General features: G+C 49.7%; 1 protein-coding gene across 9 annotated transcripts in view; it reads right to left on the bottom strand.

Annotated features, from left to right (window-relative positions):
* TMEM150C (transmembrane protein 150C) overlaps positions 1-19877 on the bottom strand; it is a 27090-nt gene extending 7213 nt beyond the window's left edge. The window contains exons 1-8 of one of the 9 annotated variants that reach the window (XM_052773583.1): positions 18609-18744; positions 13567-13701; positions 12063-12094; positions 6644-6725; positions 5515-5568; positions 5363-5395; positions 5193-5260; positions 109-236 (exon numbers count right to left, since the gene is read on the bottom strand). In XM_052773583.1, the coding sequence (XP_052629543.1) occupies positions 109-236; positions 5193-5260; positions 5363-5395; positions 5515-5568; positions 6644-6723 (363 nt within the window). In that variant the 5' untranslated portion in view covers positions 6724-6725; positions 12063-12094; positions 13567-13701; positions 18609-18744. Of the gene's footprint in view, positions 1-108; positions 237-5192; positions 5261-5362; positions 5396-5514; positions 5569-6643; positions 6729-12062; positions 12095-13566; positions 13702-13801; positions 14832-14851; positions 15871-18608; positions 18745-18986; positions 19100-19806 lie in introns of those variants that run through there. The other 8 variants (XM_052773535.1, XM_052773518.1, XM_052773509.1 and 5 more) reach the window with 8 other exon arrangements.

Here is a 19877-nt window from a genome sequence, read left to right as displayed (position 1 = left end):
TTATCTCCTGAGGTCACATTGCAGGTAGTTCAAAGACCTAAGCAGATCTGCTAGAAAAGCAGGAACCTCACAGCATGGACACAGCGGTCCAAGCCTGGAGTGCAGTACCTGAAAGTTGCCGAGTAGAGTCATCCCAAAAGAGGCCAAGCATAACGCCACCAGGCCGCTGATGTTCAGCCAAGGGTTTAGCACCTTTGGCTTCAGCTGAATGAAGCGCAGCACAGCCACGACAAGCGCTGAGAAGGAAACAGAACGCAAGGTGCATCATTAGGTAGAACATGCTGCAGTAACCACTTGGCTGGGGGCTCACAGACCCCCCACCCTCTTTCCACCCAGAGGGGAGAGCTCACTGCAAGCCGGCTAGCTTAGTGCTTCTGCTTGGCCCCCTCCTGCTTAGTCATGGACAAGACTAAGCACAGGAAGCATTTCTTTTGTAATCCAGTTACGCCAAGCTCCCACGCTTCGTTTTCTCATGATATTTTGTCTAGGAGCTGGGTTGCAAATTTTCTGGGTGAAAGAAGAGCACCTTCCTATTTGCCTGTGAAGCTCCCAGCACATAGTCTATCACATACACACCATGCATTCACATTGCAGCAGCTGGGCTTGCATCAAGTTTCACTGCATTCACGAGCACTGAGCTCTCTTGAAGGAGGTATGTCAAACCCCACCCGTATTAGAAAAAGGTACGAACGGCACATACATATTTCTGCAGGTTTTACCATAATGCCCACTGCCTCTTCTCCTCTGGAACAAGTTACTGGTGCCACAAACATAAGCCAAAATATTGCACTCATTTTCCACGAAGACTGGAAGAACAGTCCTTCCAAGCTTACAATTAGCCCAAGCGCTATGATATGATATATGATACATGATATATATGATACATGATATATCATATGATATGACATAACCCCAGGAGATATTCACATTGTATATTCTTGCCCTCTCTAGGGAATGCTGCATGGAACAACGCAGAAAGCCAGGCAATCAGTTGGCCTTCAGATGGGATTCAAACCAAACGACTAAAAAGCAATATAGCTGAACAGGGAAATTTGCTGGTTACTGCCAAACACTTTCTTATGCTTATGCTCAAACTGATAGCATGCAGGTCATATTGTTGCCAATTGCCTGCATTAGCAAATTAGATCTGTATTCTCCACAAAAACCCTGGTATAGTACCAAAAACGTGGTTTAGAAAAATAAGGGCACTGTAAGTGAAAAATATCCACTTTTATCCAAACTGCAAAAGATGTTTCAATTTACTCTCACAATTTGCTGTAGTGAATCAGTCCACTCCAAATCCTGAATACAAGAGAACTTTGTTCCCCCCAAAAAAGACAACTTCTGTTTTTCATCACCAGGTAATTGTTTGGGACAGCCACCCTGTGACTACTTGAGCTCACGTGCAGGAACTTTTTCATTTCTATTTCTAGTGGACAGGATCCTGAAATTACGTGATCTTTTCCTAAAACACTGATGGGAATGACAAAAGGGAATTAAAAGGTCACCTTCCAGCATTATGTACAAAACAACAGCATTTTCAATATTTAGTAATGCCTATGTTTCTAGCAATTTTCTGTAGTTTTCCTCTCCTATAGCAAAGGCTTTGACACAACTAAGGTGGCCAGAGGTACAAGCTAAAAGCAGCTCTCGGAAGCACCCAATACAGCAGAGGAAAGCTTGGCTTTATCCACAAAGCAGAAATAGAATAGAATAGAATATTTCAATTAGAAGGGACCTACAACGATCATCTAGTCCAACTGCTTGACCACTTTGGGGCTGACCAAAAGTTAAAGCATATTATTAAGGGCATTGTGCAAATGCCTCTTAAACATTCACAGGCTTGAGGCGTTGACCACCTCTCTAGGAAGCCTGCTCCAGGGTTTGACCACCCTCTCGGTAAAGAAATGCTTCTTAATGTCCAGTCTAAACCTTCCCTGGTGCAGCTTTGAACCACTCCCATGCATTCTGTCACTGAATACAAGGGAGATAGATATCTGCACCTCCCTCTTCACTTCCCCTCCCCAGGAAGCTGTAGAGAGCAATGAAGTTGCCCCTCAGCCTCCTTTTCTCCAAACTATACAAGACCAGAGTCCTTAGCCACTTCTCATAGGACATTCCTTCCAGCCCTTTCACCAGCTTTGTTGCCGTCCTCTAGATGCATTCAAGTACCTTAACATCTTTCTTAAATTGTGGGGCCCAGATGCTGAATACAATGGGATAATCACCTCTTTTGACTGACCGGTGTTTGATGCACCCCAGGATGCCGTTTGCCCTCTTGGCTGACAGGGCACACTGTTGGCTCATATCAAGCCTGCTGTCAACCAGCACCCCCAGATGCCTTTCTGCAGGGCTGCTCTCCAGCCAATTCTCTCCCAATTTATACTCTGTCCTGGGTGCAGAATCCGGCACTTGGACTTGTTAAATTTCGTCCCATTAATCATTGCCCAATGCTCCAGTCAGTCTAGATCCCTCTGCAAGGCATCTTGTCCCTCAAGAGAGTCAAAGCACCTCCCAGTTTGGGATCATCAGCAAACTTGCTAATGGTGCATTCAACTCCTGCATCCAGATCACGGACAAAAATATTGACCAGAACTGGCCCTAGAACTGAACCCTGAAGAACACCACTGGTGACCGGTTGCCAGCCAGATGTAGCCCCATTCACTACAACCCTTTGAGCTCTGCCCTTCAGCCAGTTCTTCACCCAGCGCACAGCTTATCTCACAGCTGGACAGCTTGTCCAGAAGGATGCTGTGAGGGACAGTATCAAAAGCCTTACTAAAATCCAGAAAAACTACATCCACCACCTTCCCTTCATCCACTAGGCAAGTGACCTTATCACAGAAGGATATCAAACTGGTTAAACAGGACTTTCCCTTTGTGAATGCATGTTGACTGCGCCTGATGATTGCATTGTTCTTTAAATGCCTTTCAGTAGTACCCAGTATGATCATCTCCATAATTCCTGCAGGAACTGAGGTTAGACTAACAGGTCTATAGTCCCCTGGGTCTTCCCTCACGCCCTTCTTGTAAATTGGAATAACTTGGGCTAGCTTCCAGTCAGCAGGGACCTCCCCAGACTCCCAAGACCTTCCGTAGGTGATCGAGAGGGGTCCTGCCGTAACATCCACTAGCTCCTTCAGTGCTCTGGGAGGAATCCCACCAGGCCCCAGGGACTTGGGAACATTCAGCTGGTACAGCGGGTCCCTTACGATTTCAGTGCCCACAAATGGAAAGTCACTGTTCCCACACTCGTGGTCCTCCAACTCAGGGGACTGGGCAGCCCAAGGTCTATCTGTATTACTAAAGACTGAGGCAAAAAAAGCATTGAATGCCTCTGCTTTTTCTTCAACCCTATTCGTCAGGTGACAGGCTTCAACAAGTAGCGGTCCAATGTTTTCTTTAGACCTCTTGCTATTAACATACTTTAAAAAGCCTTTCTTGTTGTCTGACACAACACTGGCCAGTTTCAACTCTAATTGAGCTTTGGCCTTTTGTGTCTTCTCCCTGCATATAAGAACCACAGCTCTGTAATCTTTCTGCGAAGCCTGACCTTGCTTCCAGAGATCATACAATTGCTTTTTCCTCTTGAGCACCACGAGGAGTTCCCTGTTCAGCCAAGCTCGTCTTCTGGCCGGCTTGCTTCACTTATGACACAGTGGGATCGCCTGCTCCTGTGCTTCTAAAAGGTCGTTCTTAAAGACTGACCAGCACTCATGGAGTCCTAAGCCCTCAAAAGCAGCTTCCCAGGGTACTGTGCTAAATAGCTCCCTGAATAGCTTAAAGTTTGCTTTCTTGAAATCCAGCATAGCAACTCTGCTGTCCTTTTTTCTCATTACACCAAAAATTTTAAACTCAACTGTTTCATGAGCACTGTGGCCAAGACAGCCACCTACCATCACAGCTCCTGTGACACATTTGCAGTCTGGAGGTTCCCTGGTTATATTTCTTCTTGCAATGGGAAGAAGCAGCAACAAAAGCGTACAGTACAGATTAGCTTCAAAAAGCCACGTCTTTTGTTTGCCTGCCCTTCTTCACACCAGCTGTTCCCCTCACACTCACGCGACTGCTATCCTCACAACCACCCAGATCACAGGGTGAGTGAGCATCAAGCCAATTCCTGCCCTTTCATAAAGCCCTTGGACTCACTGGGACATGGTGCAGGTCCACAGCGACTGCTTGAACAGAGCGGTATGCAGAAATGGGGCCTTACCTGGAAGCAGCTGAAAAGACAGGCATGTGTGTATTCACTACTGTCAAACAGCCTTTTTAACATAAGAAGTAGCATGCTATGTACATGTTGTTTTAAGTGGTTTGGGGGTCAGAAGTTTAAATCATATCATCATAATCACATTGCACTGGGTGTCAGGCATATAAATAAAATGTGTACAAGACCCTGCCTTAGCACAAACTGGGGCCAGTATTATTTCTACTAATTGAGACCCTGGCTCAATATGTAAAACAAGATCTAAACTTGAAACAAAGCCATACATAGAAACAAAGTGTAAGGATACCTAAATTGCCTAGTCTCCACCCTGAAGTGATACTTGAAAATAAGGGAGTTCATGTCAAGGTTCATGATTAAACATATTTTACCAGGTTTTACATCCCAAGCCTCATTTTTTTTATGTCAGATTAAGATTGTTAAGGTATCTTACTCATGCACGTACAGGTCTGGATTAATTTCAGATCTCAACTCAACTGAATTTCCTAGGTTTCTGAAAATAAACATAATTTCCCTCTTACTTCCACTGCTGGAAAACGCCAGTAAAGTTCCACAGATTTAGTAATGGAATTTAGGAAGGGGTGGGGTAGGGGAGACTTCAGCACAGATGATATTCTGCATAATCAGTTGCTGCATTTGCCAATATTCCCATGCAATTATCTCACATTCACAGCATATAACAAAACACCACCATAAAATGAAAAACAGTCACACAGATTCAAGGCTAAGATGAGACAATTAAAAACATGAGAATAAATCAGAAACCAATAAAGTTCAAATGCATCCAGCTTCATTCTGTCCTTCTACTAATGAAGACAAAATAATACTGTCTTAATTGGTAGTAATCGCATTTTAAATGATTTCACATCATGAGATTCAAGAACAATATGTATGGGGTATTACTTATGTTTCAGTGACTTGTTAAAACAAATTATGAGAGACAAAGAAACATTCCCCTTGTTCCTACCTAGAAATGCCGCCATGTTCATGACTTGGCTAAACACGCAGCTTGCAGGAGGTGCATCACCTGCAATACTTGGAAAATATAAAGTGTATCACTGTAACTCTAGGATGGCAAAGACATATAAATAACAACCATTAATTAGAACAGTAATTGGAAGAAAGTCATTAACATACCTTATATAAGGTGGTCTTTTGGAACCAGGTTTCCTAAGAGACATAAATGCATAGGAACAAAGATTCAAGATTTTCTTTCCCATTCAGCTTTCATTGTTTTATTGTTTTAAAGAAACAAGTGATTGAACGTAAAGCCCACAACCAGCTCTTACCTATCCGGTACATTTAGTGGGAGAATTTTGTTATCTTCCACTGCTATAAAGTACCTGTCAAAAAAAAAAAAAAAAAAAGAAAAAGAAAAATATTAAAACAGTGTAAAACCTCATCCTGGCTTCAATTTCGGCTTCAATTCCAAGTATCATTCAACACATTAAGTGTCTCAAAGCCCACTGGCAGGTTCTGCTGGAGACAGCCTATGTTTCCCTCTGCTCAAGCAGGCAGTTTTGCTCACTTCCTGGCCTAATTATGTGCCTTTCTTTGTGTGCATCTGTTTTGCATGGTCAGGTAGACAAACAGGGTCACTGAACTGAGCTGCCTTAAAAATAACCAACCAGGGGAATGTTTTCATTTTTAATCTGAATAATTTGATTCATCTCATTTACCATGGTCCCCCCTCCACAAAAGCTGTTTTAATACAGAGGGGATGGGACAAGAAGAACAGCAAGCAATAGGGGTCAGACAAATGGCTTAAGCTGCCGCTGCTGCTGAAAAACATCCACAGACCATGGCCAAAGCCATATCCTACAATATAACTGCTTCTCAGGCTGAGCACAGCTGCTGATCGCACATTTATTGCTCCCAAATTCATGCTGCAGTCATCTGCCTGCATGCTTGGAGAGAGCCCAGCTCAGGGAAATGCACCTCTCGTGTGCATTTTGGTAAGAAGTGTTAGTGAGTAAGTGAGGTGTCAGCATTAAGCTGCTGGCGGGTTGCTAGTGCAGTGCTGGATGCTGCGGATTTTGAGTTTGCACCCCAAAGCAGGGCCTAAGTGCTTCTCCAAGAGCTCTGCTGAGTGATTCAAAGAAAACGTGATGAAAAGGAATTTTTGCAGTTTTGTCTGTCTCTTCAGGCAGCTCCCAGTAACATGTGCCAGGAAGAAGGCAAGGTCAGAAACTTGGCCTGGGGAGCACAGAAACTCAGGGATAAAAATGTGATCCTCCAAGCCATGAACTGGCACAGACTAGCCCCTGCCCCTATCATGTGCCTTCCCAGCCCCACAGTAACTCAAGCACAGAGCACCCCCAAAAGACTGTCATACTGAGACGCAGCCCTGAAGACAGTGGTACTTCAACTGCCCCAGCCTAACTTGCTCTACCAAATAACCAGCAGGAGATAACTTACACTATCCATAATCCAGCTGATGTAAACAAGGTAAACACAAGAGGTAAAAACATCCATATGCTGCATTTCTTCCCATCCATACCTGCTAGAAACAAAGAACAAAGTAAAAACAAAAGAAAGAGGGCAGAGGTACCCACCTGCCTCAGCCCCCCTCTTTTGAAAGCAGGAAGAGCATCCACACAGCAGGTGCCGAAACATCCCAGGATCAAGCTCCTAATGGCCAGGCAGCAGTCACTGCAAACCTTTCATACTGTCATTACTGGCATAAGGGGTTAAGCTGCTGCACACAGGCAGCATCACCCACACTGTGCATAAAAACCAAGGCACAAAGAGCCTGGAGTTGTGGAGGGGGAGACTTTTCAGACACACCTATAGAATTTGAGTGGTTTTCAAAGTATTTTTCTTAAGCATTTTGCACAAGGTGACAACGCAAGACCCGCAGCCCTAATTCCCTGCTACTTCCCATAGGCACCGGGCAAGGCAGCCTCCTTCCCAGGATCATTACCAATTCCGCACACGCTGCCTCAGCAAAGCTTGCAGCATGAAGGGAGAAGGATGCACGTGCTGTTTCCTCATCTCCACAAAGCACACGACCAGCTTCCATCCTGGCTGCAGCAATCAGCTAAAAATAGCGTTTGGCCGCACCCAGAGCAGAGCCAAGCTCAAGTGCCAACATTGTCAGGACAAGGCGTTACAAACAGGATCAGCTCTTGACATGTAGGCACTGTGAAATCCTGCATGGGGTGTAAGGATGCTGCGTACACCTCCTCCTGAGGAAGCGTTTGTCCTCCAGGCAAGATCACACTGGACGAGCATCTGAGATGCCGGGGCTGTTCCCGTAACACGTGCAACTCAGAAACGCAGCTAAGTTGCTGTGCTGTGGACACAGAGAGTCCTGTGTCTTCCTGTGAGTCCTTTGACAATGGATCAAATATTTCCTCGTGCTCTGTCCTCCTCCATAAATGTTTCTCCAGGCCCCGACACAGCCAAGAGACACAACCAAAGGCTCACAGCTCCAGTGCCTGCTTTACTTTCACCAGGGCAGCAGCATCTGCACCCCTGCGCTCTCTCTCCTCCTATAGCCTGCTGCAGGGCAGGCATTTCCTGGGGTTACTGAGGTCTTCCCAGGACAGCAAGGTACCCTGGGGTGCCAGGGCAGCTCAGACATGATGGCCTTTCACTAGAGCCCGCTTGTATTTGCAGGTCAGTTACTTCATCCAGGTCCTTAAAGCAATGACTCTTCCCTTTGCTCCAGAGAAGGAAGCGCCCACGTTGTCATCCTCCTCCTCTCAGCTCCCCTGGCCTTCCTACATGTGCAGCACAGGAGCTCTCTGGGCTGCTGCCCTGCTCTCTCCCTGCTGTGAGGACCCACAGAAGAGAGTAAGCACCCTCACCGTGTCACAGCCAGCCCCCAGCTCACCACTTCCACAGGACAGCCCCAGGCTGCAAAGGCAACGGGGCCCCAGCCACTGACTCCCGCCCTGCCCCACAGCGGCAGAGGCTGAAGGGGTTGAGGTGAGGCTCCCCAGACCCTGCAGAAGGCATAGCAGCCTCACACTTGACCCTACAGGTCAGCTGTGTTGTCTTCCCCACACATTGCCTGGCAGGGGTACAAAACAACACCCTTGCCATACCCTGAGCCACACCACACTTGCACAAAACCACGAGGCCATGATTTGGTGCTGTCTGTACAGCCTCAAGTAAGGCTGAACTGCAAATCTTAAAAGACAGAAAAGTGATCAGATAAGGTCTCTTCCCTGACCTGGGAGCAGAGAGAACTGCAGACAGGGAGCATGAAACAATGAAAGTATTAAGTACGTCAGTTTAAAAGGCAATCAGCTCCAACACATATACACATCTTTAGCATGGCACAACAGAGAAGAAATTATCAGTGAGGGTGGTTTCCCCATCCATTTCATCTCTATTCCTTTCCTCCCGCACAGGAGACACAAAGCGCTTCACAGCTCTGTTCCCTGCACAGCCCCTGCTGTAGAAGTTGCAACTATTCTGGGAAGCGCTGCCCTTGCCTTTTCCTCCTGCAGCCCATCAACATGCAGCAGCATCCCTTAGCTGGTGTTGGCTGTTGCTCTGGTACCAGGAGACCCGTACTGGCAATGTCAAGGACCACTTCCAGGTGGCAGCTGCCTCACCTGTGGCAGGGCCACGTCCCTGCCAGACCCTGGCAGCACAACGTCCCTGCCAGACCCTGGCAGCACAGTGCCCAAGTTCCCGTGCCCTGCGCAAGGGAGCCATAGCTGTAGCAGAGATCCCCGCTCCTGTCTTGGCTGAAGGGGAGTAGGCAGGTAATGTCACCTCCTGTTACTGCCCGTGTTTCTTCTGCAAAGTAATTACTGCTAACGCAGTGCTTGACTCTCCTCTTTTCTCTGGAGGTGGCTGGACTAAGCCAAGGTAACCATTCTTTCAGGTCAGGGGATGGCAGATCTTGTTATATACCCTTCCCCTTTGGAAAGGTACAAAGGATTCATTTACAAAATAAAAGCAAATACTAGCCATAACACTTGTCTTCATTAATGGGTTGCCACAGGTCCTGCCTTCCAGCATGCCTCCCAGCCTTCGCAAACTATTGCAGCATTGTCTGTTGTGCAGAGAGGGAGGTGGCACAGGGCTTTTCCCCCAGGCAGAGCATTGAGGCAGCCCACAGCGGGGACTCCACGCCAGGATGAGGTGGGAAAATGCAAAAATGCTGTCCAGATAACCATTACTCTGTGCTGAGCTCTGCAATGTAGCAGGGGCAGGACTGGTGCCCAACCTCATCAAAGTCAGTGCAACACAGCTACAGATTCACTTCCCTGGAAAACAGCCCTGTGTTTAATATTCACTGTGCCATACAGAGTCCCCTTCTATCAACCACTAAGAGAAAATGACATCCGAAATCATTGCATATTAAATGAATGACTAGCGCAGAGCACAGCATCCCAAGGGAAGCCAGGTCCATAGTTAGAGAAATACATTCATTTCTACTGGTTAAAAGGAAACACCTAGACAACACCCCCACCACCACCACCTCTCACCACGGCCAGTTGCGTTCACACCAAGGAGGAAGAACAGCACTCCCAGGGAGTACAACAATGACCTGCATGGGGCCAGGTCTTCCCCAGAGCTCAGTGCAGCCAGGGCTGGACCTTTTGGGAAGTAAGCACCCCACATCAGGCCAGCTGGCCTCCGAGGATGCTGAGCTCTGTGCAGGCTTGCCTCTCACAGCAGGCAGCAAGAATTGACCAGGGAAGGATGTTGCCACTATGCACCCTCCTCTGAAAGACTCCATCCTGAGGCATGGGTGCGGGACAGCATGAGAAAGTACTCTCTGGCACACCCTTGGAAGAAGAGCAGGGGGGGCAATGGCTGGACCAGCAGCGTTGCTGGCTCCTGCCAGCCCACACAGGAGGAGTGAGCCACCTGTGTCTGACAGATGAAATACCAAAAGCAGGAAAGAAAGGTCCCTTTCCCCCATGTCCTCAAATGGCAACACCTTTTAATGCTGTCCATTGGCACATCCCACGCATGCCTGAAGCTGTTTCAACATCCCCATGTAGGAAGAGGATGCTTTAAAAACAGGACTCAGCTCTTGCACATTTCTCATTTACTCCCTGCTGCACTATTTGGGTCCCAGGAACAAAATTGCATGTAACCTCACTTCCTTCCAAAGGAGAAACCCCTAGCATGTGCCAAGCCTGCCTAGCTTTGCACTCATGTTCAGTGGATATCATTCTCAGCAGTTGCCTTTGGGTTAACCTCTCTTCAGGGATGGCCCTGATGTTTGTGTCTTCAAGCCAGGAGACTTTCATGCACGCTAAGACCAGCACCTCTAACAGCAGCCAAGAACAAGAGAACAAGGAACCCAAACGACAGCCTCCCCTGTAGCACCACAGCAGTTTAGCCAAAATAAAATGCCAAGAGCAATAGGAAAAATAACCTAAATTCTCTGTGGGAAACATAGAAACAATTTCTTTGACAGCTAATTGCTCCACTGGGATGACACAAAGCCAACCTTCCTCTCCAGAGCTCTGTTCTGCATTGCTGCCGTGACCAGCGATGCCAAATCTGAGCAGTCAATGCCAGCTCTGAGCAGTCAATGCCAGCTGGTGACAACAGCCATCTCCAATGGCCTGTGTCTTCCCAAATAAACACACTGCGTCCAGGAGGCCGTTCGTAATTGCATACACCCATTTGTCTTCCATTTTTAAGGCTTGCACAAGAAGGCCTTCAGCAACAGAAAGCCCGCATGGTGCAATGGCTCACAAGGCTAATAAAAACATGTTTTCAGCCTCACAGCTGACCCCAGCCGGAGTCAGCCCACCTTCGCAAAAGCACACGCTGTGGTTTTCCAGTCGCTCTTGACTCACAGTCTCACACCAGCATTGCAAAAACCCTGTCAAGGTGCGCTCCTGTTGCCAGCTATCATGGGTCAGGGTGCAGAACTGCAAAGGGTTACACATCAGCACTGCCACAGGGTGTGTCTTGAGAATTCTCTCAATGCAGGCTTACTCCCTTACTTCATTCTCATTTTTATGTCTAAATCGGCTCAGACTGTCAGCTGTTTGCTCTGCTTTTATTACCATTGCCCCACTACACCCCCTCAGCCAGTTAAGCTCCCATTCCTCTAATGTACACACTTCGATTACAGGAGGCAGCTCACCAAACATATACTGCTGCTTGCTCAAGGTTCATTTAATGCGGGCATCTTAATTTAATCTGCCAAGCAAAGTTACAGGGTCTTCCTGAAGTTGTTTTCGCTAGAGAACATGAATGTAAGGACGGACAAAATTACCACTTTAACAGTCATATGTCTTTTTTAAGACTAGAGCATGCAGATGCATTTCAAGGGTCCATACACAAGCTGCACAATAAGCCAGAGCAACGCTCCAGCATTTCACAGTGCTAGGCCATTGAGTCATTTCAGAGAATAGGTACAGAGCCAGAAGCACTGGGAGGAGGATGGTGTTCAAAACATACAGCAACTCATAAAGAATTGCTGCCAGTCAGCAATAATCAAAGGGGAACAAACACAATTTGTCTTTTGGGGGCACCCACTATAGCTCTCTGTTGCTTTTAAAAGCAAAAATAACCACAGTCACTTGATACCTAATTACTGTAACTGAGCAGATACAAACCAGCACATTACACAACTTGCCACCCACAAGACACAAATGCCAACATAACAAAGCACAGCGATTTCAGGTTTATCTCAAGGTTCCCAGCCTGAGCGTACAATGAGAGAGATAAGGCATGCCAGGGACTTGTAAATACACAACAAAACAGTGGGGTGTCGTGGTTTAAGCCCAGCTGGCAATAAAGCACCACACAGCCGCTCACTCCTCCCCGCCCCCGGTGGAATGGGGAGGAGAAAACACAACAAAAAGCTCATGAGTCCACACAAGGACAGGGAGGGATCACTCACCACTTATGGTCACAGGCGAAAAACAGACTCAACTTGGGGAAAAAACAAAATCAATTTAATTTACTACCAATCAAATCAAAACAGGATAATGAGAAGTAAAACCAAATTTTATAACACCTTCCCCCCACCCCTCCCTCCTTCCCAGGCTCAACTCCACTCCCGGTTCTCTCTACCTTCCCCCCGCCAGTGGCGCAGGGGGAACAGGGGATGGGGGTTGGGGTCAGCTCCCCACACCTTGTCTCTGCCGCTCCTTCCTCCTCAGGGGGAGGACTCTTCCCCTACTCCAGCATGGAGTCCCTCCCATGGGAGACAGTTCTCCAACAACTTCTCCTGCATGGGTCCTTCCCATGGGCTGCAGTTCTTCACAAACTGCTCCAGCGTGTGTCCTTTCCATGGGCTGCAGTCCTTCAGGCACAGACTGCTCCAGCGTGGGCTTTCCCATGGAGTCATGGCCTTCTTTGAGGGCATTCACCTGCTCTGGCTTGGGGTCCTCCATGGGCTGCAGGTGGGCATCTGCTCCACCGCTCACCTCCATGGGCTGCAGGGGCATCACCTCCTCCGGCGTACCTCCTCCCCCTCCTTCTTCACTGACCTTGGTGTCTGCAGAGGTGTTTCTCTCACATTCCACTCCCCACTGCAAGTTTCCCTTTCTTAAATATGTTATTGCAGAGGTGCTACCACCACTACTGATGGGCTCAGCCTTGGCCAGAGGTGGGTTCGAGTTGGAGCCAAGGAAGCTTCTAGCAGCTTCTCACAGGAGCCACCCCTGAAGACCCCTCTCCCGCTACCAAAACCCTGCCACACAAACCCAAAACATGGGATAACAGGAAAAGATGCGATCCCCTCCATCAGCAGGGTATGATGCTCTGCTTGCTCCAGGTACCCACCTACCATCTCAAGGGTGTGCAGAAATGCCATTTTCATTTATTTATATAATAGAGGAATGGCAAAACATAAAGACATCTCCAGGTTGTACACGGGAGAAGCAGGAGATGCTTCAGTAATCCTGCAACAATGTTGAGAGGTAATGCTTTCACCCACAGAAACATTCGTACATATTTCTTGTCTCATTTCACACACTCTAAATACATTCAGTGTGCTAATGAAATGCCCTGGCCAACACAAACCTAACAGAGATGGGCAAAGTGCACCAAAGGAATGAAACCTTCTAGTCACCAAAAAGGGGGGCAGAAAAGGCTGTATTAGCATCCGATTGCCCACACCATCCCTCCAAGTTTCCCTGGGTAGCTGTCTCCCGGGGCTGTGTAAAATTAGTTTGTTATCAATTCTGTAAATATATATATATATTCAGCCTTTCCTGAGTGCCTTGGTAAGAAGGCCATGGGGCCAACAGCATGTCCTACCCAGAGATACTGCTGCAGCACCACTGGGTCCTGAGGCCAGCGTCACCCCTCTGCACCCTACTGTGCTTCAAAGAGTGCACTTGGTATGCTGCTTCCTGCTGCTGCACAACCTTTACGCTCAGTCACACATGAGTACTTACAGGCCATTTAGGAACCAGTGTTGACCTGCTGCGTTACAGCCAGAGATGTCGACTGTAAACTCTTCTGGGCCAAGTCTGCCTTTCTCGCATTTGCTGTTGTACAAACCAGGCACGTCCTGCTTCAAGACCAGGCTCCTGGATGTTATAAAAGAAAAATAAATATAATTTGCCACCTTAGGACCAAAGGGGTGTTTTGCAGGCTTTGACAGTGTTGTGCTCTGACCCATGCACCTACATCAGCCAGCACTGACTCCATGAGGTCCCACTCACACCATGAGCAGGGCTTGGGCAGTCGTGGCCCTCAGCCTGCAATAGGCAAAGAAGGCAGAGGCAGGAGCGGGTAAGGCAGAAGGCACACATCCAGTTCAGAGAGAAAGCTGGGTCAGCAGGTGGTGAAACCAGCTGGGAGCAGCCAGGGCTTAGAGCAAGACAGCAAGCTGAGGAGCACTGCATTTTGCAGGTGCTGTGTGTTTGTTTGCCCCAAGAACCCCATTCTGCTTGGGAGCACCCACTGCAAGATTCAGCCCTTCCTGGCTCCTGGTGACCTCAGGAGCTGCGTGAGCCAGGCAGCAACCAGCCTCTGGCAAGTCCTCGCAGTGTGAGTGTGTTGGACTGCCCATGTCCCAGGACAGATGCCTTACTGCCTCTCCAAGAGCAGAGATGCTCAAGACTGGGGCCACTTCAGCCAGACTTCTCCCGAGATGCAAGGGAAGCCTCTAGCAGAGGGTCTCAACACAGACTCAGCCCCACAGTCCCACACCATCGCCTCAAGGGCATATTTTCCCCTTGCACGATTAGCCAACCCTTTGGTCTGGGATGCTTGTGAGAATGGCACTTAACCCAAAGTCCCAGCCAAACCCCAAAGTGAAAAGGTGCTGGCAAATGAGGAGGGCTATTTATCTCCTCATAAAATAAAAGACAGCAAAGCTCTCCCTGCTTCAGCTATGCTGTGATGAGAGTCTCTGAAACCATCTCCTTGCTCTGCAAGTAATACACAAATGCAGGCTGATGTTGTGGCAAAGCCCAGAAAGTCTGAGGCACCATGCAGACAGGCTGTCCAGTGATCATCCTCCAGCTTAACCACCCCAATCTAATGACCACTGCCTGAACCAGCAACAAGCAGTACAGGTGTTTCTCCTCCCATAAGGTACAGTGATCTTAATGGTCTATTAATAGATTGATAGAGGTCTGCAGAGGTGTTTTATTTGCTCCTCAGTTCCAAAACCACAAATGCCTTCAAGCATTTCCAATGTGCATGAGCAAGCAAAGCTAAGACACACATTACAATGGAAAGGGCTATGAAGCCTGTCCAAAAGGTTTGTCCCGTTATCAAGAGAACAGTGTAAGTGTTGGGAGTGGCAAAGAACACGCAACAGGGAGGCAAAACCTGGCAAAGAAAGAGACAGATATGTCATGTTGAGTTACAGATAGCCTTAAAGGTAAGGAAAGACAGACTTAAGCCCAGAAGAGCAGACTTAGCAGAGCAGTTATTCCTGGTTATATTGTCTCCTTCTCCTGTAGTTTATGGATGAGAGCGTGCATACCCTGGAAGGCCAGAACAGTTCCAGGTTTCCCTCCCTTTGCTACCCTGCCACTGTTTTTTTCCCCAACAAACACAAATCATACACTCAAGCTACAGGGCTTCCCATGCAGTATAAGCAGGGCTTTTCCCACCTGTTCACCTCGTCTTTCACCTCTCTTGTTCCTTCTACCCATCTTCTATCCACTGTTTGGAAGCACAAGCTCCTTTCTTCACTGCACTTTGCAGCTCTACACTTTTGAAGACGTGCACTGTCCCCAAAGCAGCATTTCCTTCGGTTACACCAGTGGGCACCACCAGCAGAAGCATAAATACCAAGCAGTCCGCACTTGTCAGCCATGGGGAAAACACCCAAGTGTGGCATAGTACACCGAGCTTTCTCAGGGAAGTTTTCCCTCACCAGCCTCTTCAGCCTGAGGACTTGTGCCTCCTCCTCTACTCACATGGCAAACTGAGGTCCTTTTCCCCTTGTGTTAACCACCAAAGCCCCAGAGAAGCAGCAACGAGATGATGGGCCGGAGGGTGAGCTACAAGGAACGGGTGTGCAGTACCCATGACTTGGCTTTTGTCATTACTCTAATGTAGCCCTCTCTGGCATAGAGATTGTCAAGGGTACAAACTACCACATCAGTCTTTTGGCTCCGTTTAGACCTGTGGAAATCATTTGCCCTGAGACAAGTACAAGGTAAGCAATCATACTTAGGCATTTCCGTGGTGGTCATCACTGCCTCGCCAGCATTGCTTATTTGTAGAATTAGTTACGTTTAATTACCAGTCTCCCAGGTTGCTGCAACCATAAATTGCTGTTTGCAGGGTGCTCAGATGAGCTACAGGAGGAAGGTGTCATACAGTGTTTCGCTTCATGCAAACCTGTTGCAAACACAATGGACAGAGGGGACCAGGGAACAGCCTCCACCTCTTAAACAGGGGTCAAGCCTACAAGCCTGCTGTGACCAGCTTCTCTACCACATCCAGAAGGCTTGAAACTTCTGCTGTCTTTTTAAGTATTTTCAGAGACAGACTTTCCTGTAGCACAAGAGACCACATTAAACCACCACTAAGAGCATTCAGCTGGGCCAAGACCACACTGGGGAGGCTCTCCCTGACAAAGCTGTGGCCATCTCCAGTGGCTTGGCCAGGCAAAGTCCACTCCTGCAGTCCTGTGGTGCCAAGACTGACAGGCCGCTGGCTCTTCTGGCTGGGGCAGCCACCACTACTAAGCCCAGCGGTTCCTGATGGGGAGCAGGAAATAAGACAGGGAGGGCAGAAGTTCTCTCCCCAGCTACCTGGATCTGCCCCAGCTCAGGAAATTGAGAGGAGGATGCCAGGCACTCCCCCCACCACTGCAGCAGACCAGCCCAAGTCCCCCAGGCTTTTCCTCCCTTCCCGCTGCTCCCCACAGGAGAGGCAACCCAGACTTCTCCTAATGGCACCGGGGAGCACCTTGGCCTCCCCTCCCACCAGACTTGCCCAACATGCCACCTGTTCCACAGGGGAGCACAGCTCAGCAGCTCCTGGGTGCTAGGGAGGAGGCCTCTGCTTTTCTGTGTGGCAGGCAGGGTGGAAAGCCGGCTTCCCTCCAGTATTGCACACGAGACCAGCCCTCGCCAAGGGAGCCAAGTCTGCATGCCTGCGAAGGCAAACACTTCTCGACTGAGCAAACAGCACTCTTACAGAGAGACTGCTGCTCTAGTACGCACCTCTCCCTTGCAGGCACACCATCCAGAGGCAACCTCAGCATTAAAAATTTGCATCAAACCCCATGCAAGGTGATCTATAGCTGTTTTAACAGTTCCTTTCACGGCTTCTGAAGCCTCTTCTGAAGGCTTCTTTTCCTCTCGTCCCTCCTCCCATTCACTCCACCCTTCTCTCTCCACCTGTTCCCAACGTGCTTTGCTTCCCTTTCACTCCTCTTATCCTGCCTTCATCCCTGCACCTCAGGTGACCACTTCTGCAACCTGCGGGGACCCAAGGCGAGGGGAGCCAGGCACCTAGAGAACTTTGCAAGTCTTCTTGAGACAGCAAAAAATATCATTATTCCCATTTTAGACAATGGGGCCAGTGAGTTGCTTGCCAAGAGGTCACATGGGAAATGGGTGGCACAGAGGAGCATGCATTCAGAGTCCTGGTCCAAGCCCCCTACCGCAGCAGCAGCATCCTTGCCTGCCAGCCATCCCCCCTCATAGTTTATTCCTCCCAATATATTGTCTAGGATCATCTCTCTTGTTTCCCACAGACCTTTCTCTGCTTCTTCGCTCCCACTTATCCTGCAATCAGAGCTCACTGTTTCAGCTTGGACTGCAGGATTGGGACCTTAAAGTGTCTCTGTTGGGCCAAACCGCAATCTTGCAATATCAGGCTGCCCGGAAATGGCTGGGGGAGGAGAGGAAACTGTGGACATGAGACTTCTACCAAGAAAAAACAACTGAAAATGTTGGTGTTCATACAAGCACACATCCCTGCTCTGCATCTGAAAAGCAAACACTGCAGTACAAAGAATCTTAAAAGGGCAAATGAAACAACTGTGCTGATTTCCACCACCCAGGCTCAGAAAATGCTGACAGCTGGGCACGAAGAACAGCACAAGAAAATAATCCGACTTTTAACGGTACAACAGTGAAAACAGGAGCTACATGTTTGTCAAGCAAATATGAGTCCCCATTCTTTACCCTGTTACCCAAAGGCAGAAAGTCAGGAAGAATCAAGTCCCCTTCTTTTAGGCAGTTTTATCCATTTGAGCAAGACACAACACGCAGGCAGTGTGTTAGGATATACCTTTCACACACTTCCCTCCTCCATATTGAGTTGCTATTCATAATTAACCATACATGTGTACGTTGCTATGGTGTAAGGACTGCTTGAATGTTGATCAGACAATCCTTAAGGTCACTTTCCTTAGAAGCTTTGTTTAAAATGAAAAAAAAAGGAAAAAAAAAAAAAGGCAGAAGGTTAGATTAGCTCAGAATTTCTTCAACCTTTATAGCCTGAGGGCTCTGAATCAAAGGTCTGCGCATGCTGCTGTAAAAAAAAAAGCTAAGACTGAGATCCCAAGCGACCCCATCGTCACCCTGGGACATTAGCACCCAGCATCGGCTTGTCTCTTTTTATCATTCAGAGGCAGGATCTCTCCCTTCCTTCCCTGAGGGACTGCAGCAGAGCCAAACGGCCTTTCTCGAAACCTCTTCCCCTCCCGGCAATTTAACGGGACGCAGCCTGCATGGCAGGCACCCTGACAGGATCCGAGGAAGGCAGGACCTGTCCCACCCCGCAGCCTCAACCCAGGTGAGTTTCTCCACAGACCCCCGCGAAGAGGTCCCGGCAGCAATCTGGCAGATGGCCCTGCCAAGCCCTATCATCATGAGGGATGTGAATCCCTCAACCCCGAAAGGATGCCACAGAGGGGCTCACGGGCAAGGGGGATGCCGAAATCGTCACCTAGAAGATCTCTTCCATAGCTGGTCCTTCAGGCCCTGGGTCAAGCGGCTCTAGTCGTCTTACCTACCCTGCGTCTACCTGCCGCAAATCAGCAAGCCTCAGGACAGGCAGCACTGGGACTTCAGCTCCTCCCGAGCGCTGCAGCACCTGCGGTGCCCCACGCCGGGCCAGCCCCTCGGAGGGCAGGGCAGGGCAGGGCAGGGGAGGGGAGGGGAGCGCTCGCCAGCCGCAGCCCCTCGGCACGGGGGTCGCCCTCCCGCGGGGCTCCCCGACCGCCACCTCCCGCCGGCGGCACCCAGACCACGACCGGGGAGGGGGAGCGACCGGGCAGGAGGAGTGACGATTGGCGGGGCGGGGCGACAGGGCGGCGACAGCGCGACAGGAGGGGGCGGAGGGTCTCGCGCTCCCAACGGTCGTTCCCGGCCGCTGCGGGGGCGGCTCCTACCTGCGGGCGGCTCCGGCGGTGCCTCCTGCCCCGGCAGCGGCAGCGGCAGCGACAGCGAGCTGGGGGCGGGCTGGGGCCGGGGAGGTGGCCCGGCATCGCCCCCGCCCCGCCCCGGACGGGCGGGGACTGCAGCCGCCGCCACGGCGGCTCGGAGCGGCCATTGGCGGCCCCGGGGCTCCGGGGAGCCCGTCGGCGGTAAAACCCGCCGCGCCCTGGCCGCTGGGTTTGGGGGGGGTGGGGCGCGACCACAGACCCCCCTGGAACCTCAGAGGACCCGTCGGGTATGGCTGGTCCTTGGCGGCCCCGTCTCCGCCGAAAACTAGCCCCGTGCTCAGCCCCAGCACCGGGCACGGCCCCTCTGGCTGCACGCTGTCCCTGGCGTAGCCGTGAGATGGGCTGTAAATTGGTTCCTTCTCTGTCCCCTTCCCTGCCCTCCCTCCCCAGTTCCAGCAGCACCTACCCATCGTCCGGCTCTTGGGTATGCCTTCTGCTCCGGAGCCCCCAGAGGCACTGAAGAGGGCTCACCACCCAAAACTGGCGGTGACATCTTTGCGGCCCTCCTGGGAAGTGGTGCCCATTTGCTAAGTATTTTGGAAGACCTGAAAGAAACAGCCACCCAGTAGCGAGAGACCCCAGGAACAGCCTGGGCCAGGCTGTCCTCTTCCACCCCCTTTACCTTTCCTACTGGACAGTGGGCTTTGTGGTCTCTGTAAAGCATCCCTGTGGCTGGAATTTTGAGAGGAAACGTTCCCAGCAAAAAAACTTGGCGATAACCGTTTGGGAACGCTTCGCAAAGTGGAGGGATCCTTTGCCATCTGACCTTCGTGGGAGTAAGTCAATGTGAACGCTACCACTTTTTTCTCTTCTCCCTCCCCTCTCTTTCTGCCAGGA

Source organism: Harpia harpyja, chromosome 2 (genome assembly GCF_026419915.1).
Source record: "Harpia harpyja isolate bHarHar1 chromosome 2, bHarHar1 primary haplotype, whole genome shotgun sequence".
NCBI lineage: Eukaryota > Metazoa > Chordata > Aves > Accipitriformes > Accipitridae > Harpia > Harpia harpyja.
The sequence above is the reverse complement of the archived record's forward strand: the minus strand, read 5'-3'. Positions and strand labels throughout refer to the sequence as shown.